The following is a 12,337-nucleotide window of genomic DNA, read 5'->3' on the forward strand; positions in this document are numbered from 1 at the left end:
TGCGGATTCTTATGTTGCTTCCTTTCAACACGGTACACACTTATCTTCCATCCCAAACTTCTTAACAGGCACACCATCAACTAACCCAAGACTGATAAGTTCATTCATTTTCTGAAAGTTGATATGTCCCATTCTACGATGCCATAGAGAGATTCAGACTCATTTGCCTTGCTCAACAAACAAGGGGCTCCTTTGGATTATCAACACCTAAAATAAACCATAGATGTCTCTCTTCCTAGGAGCTTTGAGCATAATCCATTCTTCTGGAATAACAAACCCGGCTTCAAGATGTATGCCTCCTTTTCTGTGAAATGAACATTGTTGCCCTTATCATAGATCTGTGAGACACTCATTAGATTGTGAGTAAGTTGTTCCACATAGTTAACTCTTTCTAGAGTTAGTTGTCCATTGACGACATCTCCTTGACCGGTGATGTTGCCGCCCTTGGAGCCAGCAAAACTAACATATGACCCATTTATACCAGTATAATTGGACAAGAGCTTCTTGTCCCCTGTCATGTGCCTGGAGCATCCACTGTCAAGGTACCACAAATGAATAGGTTTCCTAGGAACTCCCTGCACATAAAATGAGAAATATTAGTTATCATTGGGGACCCAACCTTCATAGGTTGGGTCGTCCCTTCTCATCCTTGAGAATCAGTTCAGTCCAATATCCATTGCTAGAAGCCGTGGGTGTGACTTAATTCTCAACTTGTCTTCTCACTGGAGAAGACGTCTGACCGCTCGTTGGAGAAGGTCTTTGGGAATGAAGGCCAAAAGAGGGTCTAACACTCGAGTGAAGTCGGTTATAAATTGAATTACGACTTGGAGATGTTTGTGACCGACTCGAACTCCCACTGAAGGTAGTGAATCTTTGTCCCATAGGAGAAGAACCTTTTGGTGGAGATTCATGTCGTTGAGGTATAGTAAACGGTTTTGTGGAAGATTGAACTTCTTTAGCCTTATAAACCTGTTTATCATTACCCAACCCCTTTTTTCCTTCCGAGGTGGAAACCTTTGAAGGAGAACCCAATCTCCGAGGTCGATTAGGACATACACTGTAAACATGACCTTTTTCATGACAAGCAAAGCAAGAGAGGACCTTAGTTTTTTTCTTTGTATCGACCTTATTTTTGTTACTTACAGATTCACTATTGTCCACTGATATACTTGTTTTACGAAGATCCTTATGGTCTCGTTTGGTCGGTGATATCCTAGACTTACTTGGGGACTTCTTTCGAGCAGGCATTAACAACTAATTCATCTTTAGATTGACTATCCCTAGACTGCTTAGGTAAAGGAGTTTGACGCAACTGACTTAATCGCTTCATATCTTTAATATCAACATCCCAGACTTTATCAATCCTCTTAGGGTCAATTGATGATAACGGAAATTCTAACTCAGTGTAGACCCTACTACTCTTACGAAGTGTAAAGTGAGTAATACTGTCTTTTTGACCATAAGAAGTGGAGAATCTAGGACGACACCTTTCAATTTCTCTTCCTTGGTAGGTTGAGAAGAAACTCCTTTAGATGCTGTTGTCTCCTCAGTCAAAGTAGGCTTAGGAGACGAGTCTTGAGATTTACCAACATCAACACTAGGTTGAAGTAGGACTTCCGGGATATTAGGTTCTACAGGAGTATAATTATTGTTGAAAGGAGGAGGCATGCTATTGTAAGAAACCTTAGCAGAGTCAGAACTCTTAGATGGAGAGTCCCCAAATTTTGCATATGCATCAAAAGCTCATCATGTCTAGCTGAATCAACCTTAGCTTGTAAGTCCACTATTTCTATTCTAGCATCAGCCAGTTCTTTCTCGATAGTAGAACACTTCTTAGCTAATAATGCATAAGCTTCACCACCTACTCTTTCTACAGCCACAGCATGTTTAACTTTGTCTTTCATAGCATTAATGTCAGACTCTAAAGATTTAATCCTATCCTTTAAAATTTTTCTCTATCAGTGACAGTTAAATCTTTTTTAATCAATTTATCTCTTTCTTCATGAGCAGCATTAACAACAGATTCTAAATGCTTAATTAGTTCATTCTTTGTTCAATTTCATCAAACATTCGATTAACAATTTTGCAAACATGAACAATAGTACGAAGAGAGTAAGATACCTGTTGATCTGCTTCTTTGCAGTCTGCCATGTACGCGACAAAGTCATCCACACTCATGCCTGCTGGAATTTCATACTCCTTCATCTGCTCTTCAATCGTCTTTTCAACCTTTTCAGTAGCAGAATCGTCTTTGTTCTCAGCAGCGTTCACCTCTCCAGAATCTTTCGTATCAGTAACCTCAACCTCTTCATCCGACTCAGAATCAGTATCATATACCTGAGTAGAAGATTCCAAGTTCGAGCTTTGAGCATTTTCATACAGATGCTCATCACTGTGGTAAACTGAGGTGTCCAAGAAATCCTCAACAGAATCTGCTATTTGAGCCATATCATCAACTATTTCGGCCAAATAAGCATTATTAGTCTCATCCTGTGGAAGATTCCAGACATAAGAACCATCAGGTTGAGCAGCTACGATAGCCTTGTCATTGCTATTTCCAGTAGTATCTTCAGTCAACAAGAGAGCTCTACTTGCATTCTGATTAAAAGGACGATTACCACCTCTATCTTGACGGGTAGGGGTAATGTTGACATCTCTCTTTGGTCGTTGACATTCTTTGGCAAAATGTCCAAAGCCATCGCAATTATAGCACTTAACCTTTGACTTGTCAAAGCCCTGAGTACCCCCAATAAGCTGTCGACCTGTTCGTTGCATAAACCATTGCACTCTCCTGGTGATCATCGCTAAATTCCATTTCAGATCCATTTCTTCAACATCATCTGGATCTATTTGGTTATAATCTTCATCAATGAGTGCTGGATCCGTGATCCTCCCAGCAACAAAAGCTTCATGTGCAGCACACATTGCGGCAAAAACATTCATCCTTCCCTCAGCAGATTTCATATCCATAGGCATAGACTTGTAACCAGCAGAAGTAGATGAAATGTTACCAAACGACATATTTCCTGGCTTGGCATTCTCATTTGTCTTTCGAGCCTTGAAACCAGCATCAGAAGCCATGAAACCTGCAGAATCATCTCCATCCATAACACAATTAGAACCCTCTTTCGTGCCAGAAGAACCAACCCAGAAAAGAATGCATTAATATCAGCTGTAGGATTCTTCATAGTGGCATGATAAAGAGATGGATCTTGTGTGAAGTTGTCTTGGAGATCCTTTGCCTTATCCTTCATTTCTCTGTTTCTTAATGTGGATATAACACCATCTATACGAAGAGATGCATAATCAGCTCTTTCTTGCAATCCATGACGAAATTCTTTATAAGCTTTCGGCAGACCATCCAAGAATTTATCCACTATCTCAGTAGGAGTATACTTAAGATCAAAATAGGCTAACTCAGCAAGAAGATGTTGAAATCTCAAGATAAGATCCTCAACTAGTTCGTTCTTGGTAGCATTAAAGCAATCAAATTGTTTCTTAAGCATCTTAACTCGATTTTGCTTCAATAATGGATCACCTTCACAGTGAGCTTCAATAGCATCGAACAATTGCTTTGAAGTCTTGTACTCCTGTTTAGGAAACAGGTGCACTAATTCTTGAGGAATGCACATCCTAAGTGTAGAAAGAGCCTTAACTTCAACAGCATACAAGGATTTTTCTTCACCTTTTAACTCTCCTACCTTGTAATTAGTTGTAACACCGTTTACAGTAAGAGTTGGCCATTCATATCCTTCAGTGATCATAATCCACATATTCAAATCTTCTCATTGAATATAATCTTCAAATCGACCTCTCCACGCCCAGAAGTCAGCCAATGAAACTAACTTCGGTGGAGAATTAGTACGTCCAACGAGATGATCATGATAGACAAGAGAATTCAGGTATTGAGCAACAGCAGTGTTGGTTGACGAGGAAGCCATTTCGTAAATTTCTGCACTGAACGAAGATAGATCTTAAATTCGTTTGAATGAGAGAAACGAAGATAGGATTAACTTCATTTGCAAGAAGGAAACGAAGATAGAATTATCTTCGTTTGAAGGAAAGAAACGAAGATAAAGCTAAATCCGTAAGGTGAGAGTAACGAAGATAACTTGAAATTCGTTTGAAGGAACTTAACGAAAATAAATCTAAAAACGTTGGAAGAACTCGAAACGAAGATGAGGTTAAGTTCGTTTGCTAAATTCGTTTGAGAAAACGAAGTTAGCGACAGTAAGGGTATCGGGAGGTTGATTTTCAGAGAAAAGAATCAAACAAAATGATCTCGAACCTTCGATAAGAAATCGATTGGCTCTGATACCACTTGTGAGTCCCTCGATAGCTATAGATCGCTCTCGAGATCGTCTATGATTATGTCGTGAGTGCGGAATCCTCACGAGATAACTAGTTTGATTAGTAAACTGGTATATCACTAATTATCAAGTAAATAATCAGCCGTATTATGCTATCTTCGTTTCTATAAGATATAGAACGAACTTAGGTGTCTGGTGTACTTGTATGTCGAACGTCTGTCTATTTTAGAGTATTCATTCGTATATATATGTTTAGAGTCGAACTGGGCTTGCTGGGCTTTGTTCTTACGAACTTAGCTGCCCAGCCCATGTAACGAAGTTAATCTTCGTTTGTACCAAACGAAGTTTATCTTCGTTTGCCTCTAACGAAGATATACCTTATCTTCGTTAGATACAAGACTTAGTTATATTCCTAAGTATTTCATCTTAAGGAATTCTAACACATATTATGTTTGTACTTGTATATCACATAACAAACATCATACATAACACACATATATATAACACCAAAACATGTAATCGATCATTACCAAAACATAAAGTCCATAATCTATCAATTACATATATAGATACGACATAAATTAACATAATGTCTCAATCTAAACGACATATCAAATCTAAGTTGCTGTTGTCACATCAACATACATCAACAAAAAGTGTTGTACAGATTTCTTCCACTGCACCGCAGTGGGAGAGTTTATTCCCACTGCGCCGCAGTGGGGACTTTTGGTCGATCTAGGCCGCAACTTTCCACTGCGCCGCAGTGGGGATCCACTGTAAAATATAAAAATTTGTTTTTACGGTTTTCGATTAAAAGAGTTTGGTTCTTACATTTTTAGTATCAGAGCTAGGGTTCAAAGGATTTAAGTATTCGATCTCTTAGTTAGGATACCTAGACTTGAACCATAGGAAATTGACTTTGACCTTAGGTTTTGGGTTGTTTGTTTTTGAGAATTGAAGTATTTAGTAAGGTTGATTTAAAATGAAATAGTTTATGATGATAATAGAGCCGGCCTATTATCGGTCATAATCTATTACATTCTAAATTGAGCTTATTAAATATGGAGATGATCAAATACAAATGTTTGGGGTGTTAGAGGCTAAGTTATGAATGAATGTGACATTTATGAACTTCTTGAATTTTGTAGTACGGATTCATCTCAAGGTGAAGATGGATCAAATTGTGATAGAGACATGAGTGTAGTGAATGAAGTAGTGGTTGAACAAGAGGGAATAACTCGTGCTTTTATAAGTGAGCAACTAAGGAAAGCTTTGGAGAATTTCTCTCCATTTATTATCAAGAAATTGAATAAAACTCTGGAAGGAGCGATGAGTGATTCCATTGCTAATAAAATAAAGGAAGAAGTTGCATTATCGGTGCAAGAAGAATTTAATAAACGTTTCCCCAAAAATCAAGCACCGGAAACTCAAACTCATGAGAATTAAGTGAAGCCAACAATGGATAAGTCTTGTGACCTCAAGAACTTTACAATTGCCAAACCACCCAAATACAATGGAGATCTTGACCCTATTGTGAGTACTAAGTAGGTGAATGAAATTGAAGGGCTTTCTGTATTACCAAGACTCCACCTGAAGATAAAACATTGTATGGGTCAAGTATGTTGACGGATAGAGCTAAGTTGTGGTGGGATAGTGAAATGGTGAAGAAAGGAGAGGAAGGGGTGGTGAAATTGGATTGGGCGGACTTTAAAGTGGCCTTCTTTAAGGAATTTCGATCTGAAGCTGATGTGACTAGGCTTAGAAGCGAATTTATGAACGATTCGCAAGGTGCTATGAATGTAAATGAATTTCGAGTGATGTTTCTTGATAAAGCTCAATTTTGTCCCGAGTATTTGAAAGATGATAAATTGTTAAAAGAACATTTTTACCAAAAGCTTCGCAAGAATATTCGAGAAAATATTACTCTACTTCAAGTTGAATGTTTTACTTAGTTGGTTGATGTGGCGAGATGGCATGAAGTCGAACAAGGTATGCCGAATGAAGACCCCTTAAAGAGGAAGGCGAAACATAGTGATTCCCCGAATAAAAAGTTCCGACCAAGTGGAAGTTCAGGGAGTAGCTCTTCTAGGAGAAATGTTCCTACTTGAACAAATTGTGGGAAACATCATTCTGGAGTTTGCCTCCTAAGAAAGGAAGCTTTAACTGTGGCCAATTGGGTCACATTAGTCAGGATTGTAAAGTTGCTCCAAGAAAGCCTACTGTGTGCTTTAATTGTTTTAATGAAGGTCATATGAAGAGTGCTTGCCCATTATTATCGGAGGAAGAAAGGCAAGCGGAGGTAAGAAGAGTGAATGAGAAGAAAGTGGTGAAGCAAGTAGGAGTTCCTAACGGAAGGTCATTTCAAATTTCAGTGGCTCAAGCAAAAGAATCACCCGATGTAGTGTCAGGTACCTTTCTAGGTCATGACACTCCCACTAAAATTTTATTTGATTCCGGAGCCAATCGTTCCTTTGTAGCCACTCGATTCACTAAATGTACTCCCTTACAATTATCTTTTTTTCAATCTCTGTAACACCCCAACTAAGGCGGAACAATGAGATGTACAGAAAGTCGAGTATCCAAAACAAAGGATTATAAATAACATTCACCATAGTTTCATTTGATAAAAGAATTTACAATTGTACAAGCATGTGAACCAATTTCCAAGTACAAATGCGTCCACCGTACTTGAATATTAAGTTCACGAAACAAATAACAAACACATGAAGTAGTAAACTACAATGATCAAGGCGGATTCCATTGCCTATCACAAAGTTTGATCTTTGACTCCAAAGTGCTATGCAAATAATCATGAAGCATATAAATCCTCAATGCTTAAGCTTATTTCCTGAAAAGCATGAAGAAAAAGTGTCAACTACGAAAACGTAGTTGGTGAGTGCATAGGTTTTTATATAAATCTTGGTACATCACCGTTTTAATACTTAGAAAAACTGATTTCTATTACATTTCGAAATATCCCAACCATATGATCGACAAAATTTTCATATCATGTTATCAAGTTTCCAAATACCATAATGTCATATCAACACTTGGAGAATCTATAGTAAAATTTCAGGTTCTCATTTGTCAAATCATCATGAGAGAAAAAGTATATAAATCGATTACTCGTATATCATACCAAAATCATTCGGTTACCAAAATCATTTCAATATCACCAATTTCAACGTCTTTCAAGATATCATATGAGGGACGATACCCAATCCGTATGTTCAAAAAATTTCCAATTATCAACAATATTAATATCAATTTCACTTAGCCACAAGGGCATAATTCAATATCAATTTCATTTAGCCACAAAGGCATAATTTACATAATTTTGATGAGTAAATGCTTGAGCCACTACTACTACCATTTTCAAGTCCAAGCTTTATAATACTTCTTATCTTTGCACAAGCTGTCAATCAAGTGCCTTACTTACTGGGGTCGTGTCATGAGGACGACCGATTAAACTTACGTAGCTAGAACACCCTAATGGTCGGACTGGAAGTGATGGTCATCACGAAGGCAACCAACCTTCCACCGTTACGCTCTGGATGGGTGGACGACTCCTAGTTGCGCAACTATCTAACTACAGGCCTCCCTTAGGAGTAAATAGTAGTGTACCGAAAAGAAAACGGGTTGACAGAACTCAAGTTCATCATATAACAATTATCACTTGGAACATACGTTATAACTTCATATCATAATCATACTTATCAAGAGTCATTTCATATATCAAACTTTCTTTCAAGAAACACTTCATATATATATATATAAAATAACTTTACTTATCATGCTTTTCACCCCGAAGGTTAAACACATAAAATAGTTTGAAAGGGGGCTATGACTCACCTTGATATGCCGCATATTATACTCATCTATCCAAAATGGGTACTTCCCATCTATAGCTTCCTTGACCATATATCCATTATGTTCCTCCATCATTTTTCAAGCCAAGACTATCCCTATGATAGGACTAATATACGTAAGTTCCTATCTTAAGCCATCACTTAGAAATGCCGCTTTCATTATGTTGCTATCAATTGTGGAATCCAAGTATATTGCTAACATTCGCATTTTTTTGGTTGTAGCGATTGATGGTGAAAAAGGTTACTTTAATTACATGCGTAGTTATAAGTTGTTAGATTTTTGGTAACTTGGCTTCATTTGTGGTTTCACTTGGCATCTTAGGTTATCATGTAGAAATATCATATTAAGCTATGTTATCCTTATTCATCATTTGTTGTGTAACCAATTTTAGCGCGAATTAGCATTTGTGATACCAGTATATAACTTGGTTAACATAATTACTTATTCCTATCTCACTTAATTATCTTTGTTTTATTTTTATTACACTTATCTCATGAAATTCGTTTAAGTGTTATGGGCCATTATCAATTGGGCCTTAAGTGTCATGGGCTTTTAAATGTTTTGGGCTTACATTAGTTATTGGGCTTTACCTTATTTGGGTTAGGTGCCTAATGGGTCATAGTGGTTATTGGGCTATAAGGCTTATTGGGCCAAGTGAGCCTACTGATTTGTGTTCCTTATGGGTTCATTATTTGGGCCGGGTTAGCCCATTATGGTTCTTAGTTCATTACATAGCCCATTATGCCATTTATAAGATTACTTACAATTTTCTGTTTTATACTTTATTTTTAAGAAATGTTAGCTACTATTTTGGGGTCAAGACAAATTATTTGGACCTTCATGATTTTTACACAGTGACTTATATCTATCTAGTATTTTTGTGAATTTTTGGTGAATTTTTAGATGATGTTTGGTGTCCTTAAAATTATCCAAACACAAACTGTCCCGAATGGGCACTGCTTGCGACATCAGAAGTTTTATAAAAGTTCTTGATGTTCTGATTGTTAGAAAAATCCCATGATTTTATTTTAAGTTCACAACACATTGAAATTACTTTCCACCAAGTATGACCTCCTGGAACTTTATGGATTAGGAGATAAAAATTGTTAAAGTTTATAAAATATTCATACAAAATTACAGTTTTGACCAGTTTCAGTAGAAAAATCATATCTTTCGTTTGGTTTAGTATTTTTGAGTAACTCCAGTTGGAGGTTAATCCTAACTCATTTTTCTACAACTTTTATTTTGATAGTTTTTCTTGAAAATGTCCTCACATGTTCAGTTTACCCGTTCTAAGACAGGAGATCAATTCTGTCAGAAAGTTTATTGGTTATATCAACTCACCAATGGTTTTGTTTGCTTGCTTTAACCTCTAGATTCCCACTAACAAAATTATTACTTTATTTTGTATCTCTTAACATCAAATATGCAGATTTCAATCAATTTCAAGTTCATCAATCATCCTTAAAAGATCCATCTCAAGTCCCATATCAAAACCAAATTAAACTAGCGCAAATCTAAGCATGCATGTAATCATCTCATCATATTAACAATAATCTTTATCCATCTTCAATTCAACAACTTAAAAACATATTTTTATGAAAAACTCCAGAAATATATTCATCAAAATATATAAAATATGACCATATTTCATAGGAAAATCACTTTAAAAGTTATTTAATCTATAACAACACTTTTGGGTCTTAAACTTGTTGAATCCTTGAATCTTTCTTCTAGATTTCGACATGCATGAGCATGAGGAAGAAGATTCTATCAACTTGCCTTCATCAAGTGTGTTTTTCAAAGAAAACATGAAGAGATATAACCTTTTGATAAAGATATTTTAGTATATACAAAAACAAGATAGATTAAACAAAGAGATGAAGATTTATACCCTTGATGAACTCGGATTTGAAAGTGATTTTGGGCAGAAATTTCGTGGCCCTATAAGCTCTAAACAACCCTTATTCCAAGCTTGAAATAACCCTTAAAACTATCTTGAATCAACCCTTGTTTAATCCTTAAAAAAAAACCCTTATTATTACTATAACTTTAGATTGATTTCTCTTGTCTTTTTCTTTGTTATTGGAGCTGAAAATTTGAAGAAGAGAATGGAGGAAGAGTGCAGAAAATTTGAGAGAGAGAAAGAGATATTGTGTGTGTTGGTGAAAGTGAAAAGGAGGGTGGAGTGTGAAGGATGGTGTGAAGTGTTGTAGTAACCAAAGGTGTCTTGGGAGTGTAAGGATGAAACATCTAGTTATATTTTGATTAGGTGAAGTGTATGGGGAGGAGGGGGCTGGTTTTAGGGTGGTGTTTTTAGGAGGGATTTTGAATTTTTGGAGTGTATTTTAAGTGTGTATGTATTTGTATAACATGTATGTAAGTATGGATGCATGTATGGACATTTAAATTAACTAGGTAGAAGACTTTTAAGATATATTTTGTGTTCATATGTGTATATATATATCCGTGTATGTGTATATACATTTTATATCTTGGATTTGTTACTTAACTCTTTAGTTATGATCTTGCATTTTTATTAGACAAACATATATTTACTTATTATTATTCCACTCTTTTGCATGAATAAGATTTATAAATAAATTTTTTTTGAGATGGTCATTATATTTTTGTGCTCATATGTACTTTAATTAACTTGGTGTTTGAACTGTTGGATATCCATAAGAAACTTTTGGGTTGTTATCTCATCTTGTGAGTCTTGCATAGTTATTCTTATGATTTAACTCCTTGAAATTAAATTTTTGGTTCACTGACATTTTCATGAAGTTCAATTAGAACTAAATATAGTATGAGATTGTCTTGAATGATTATAGTTTCTGTTTATAGCATTTCTAAGGCATTTTACTGTACTAGAGGGCATTTAGCACTAAGCCCCAAATGTCTAGACGGCTATTCTCTTAATAAACCTCTACGGATCGATACCTAGATAAGTATAAGTAAATAGTCTTAATTGGAAATTGAGGGTTGTTACAATCTCCTTTGTTGGTGGAAGTAGTGGGTGATCAAACTTATGTGATTAAAAACGTATATTTCAGTTGTAGCTTGACCATAAATTTTGAAAACTTTAAAGCCAAATTTATCCCTTTGGGTTTGGGAGAATTTGATGTGATATTAGGTATGGATTGGCTCGGTCAACATAAGGCGAGTATTTGTTGTACTGATAAGAGTGTTCGTCTTAAGGCTCCTAACGAAAAAGAAATGCTCATTTATGGTGAAAGAAATCAAGACTCGTTACCTTTGTGTACTTATGCTCGAGCTCGCCGACTTATTCTCGTGGATGTAAATCTTTTCTTGCTCATGTTATTGATTCCAATAAGGAATCTAAATCGATATTTGAAATTCCTGTTGTTAATGAATTTGTTGATGTTTTTCCCGATGATCTACCCGGTCTTCCTCCTGATAGACAAATCGAATTTAAGATTGATCTTGTTCCGGGTGCTACACCCATTGCTAAAGCTCCATATCGTCTTGCTCCAACTGAAATTAGAGAAATGATGGAACAACTCCAAGAACTCCTTGAAAAGGGTTTTATACGCCCAAGTAGTTCTCCTTGGGGTGCTCCCGTCTTATTTGTTAAAAAGAAGGACGGTAGTTTGCGGATGTGTATTGACTACCGTGAACTCAATAAAGTCACCATCAAAAATAAGTATCCTTTGCCTCGCATTGACGATATTTTTGATCAACTTCAAGGAGCATCATATTTCTCAAAGATCAATCTTCGTTCGGGTTATCATCAACTTAAAGTTTGTGAAGAAGACGTTCCTAAAACCGCATTCAGGACCCGTTATGGTCATTATGAATTCTTGGTCATGCCTTTTGGTTTGACAAATGCGGCTTTTATGGATCTTATGAATCGGGTTTGTCGTCCTTTTCTTGATAAATCCGTTATTGTTTTTACTGACAATATTTTGATTTATTCAAAGAGTCAAACCGATCATGAAAGACATCTTCGCAAAATCCTTGAAACACTTCGTCCTGAAAAATTTTATGCAAAACTTTTCTAAATGTGAATTTTGGTTACGGGAGGTGCAATTCCTTGGACATGTTGTTAGTCAAGATGGAATTAAAGTCGATCCGGCGAAGATTAGTGCAATTATGCAATGGGAGCCTCCTAAGTCCCCGGCGAAAATTCGTAG

General features: G+C 36.3%; 1 protein-coding gene across 1 annotated transcript in view; it reads left to right on the forward strand.

Annotated features, from left to right (window-relative positions):
• LOC122601221 overlaps positions 1-5,756 on the forward strand; it is an 11,965-nt gene extending 6,209 nt beyond the window's left edge. Inside the window, exon 3 of the mRNA XM_043773984.1 lies at positions 5,459-5,756. Within this exon, the coding sequence (XP_043629919.1) occupies positions 5,459-5,756 (298 nt within the window). The remainder of the gene's footprint in view (positions 1-5,458) is intronic.
• The last annotated feature ends 6,581 nt before the right edge of the window (positions 5,757-12,337 follow it).

Source organism: Erigeron canadensis, chromosome 5 (genome assembly GCF_010389155.1).
Source record: "Erigeron canadensis isolate Cc75 chromosome 5, C_canadensis_v1, whole genome shotgun sequence".
Taxonomy (NCBI): domain Eukaryota; kingdom Viridiplantae; phylum Streptophyta; class Magnoliopsida; order Asterales; family Asteraceae; genus Erigeron; species Erigeron canadensis.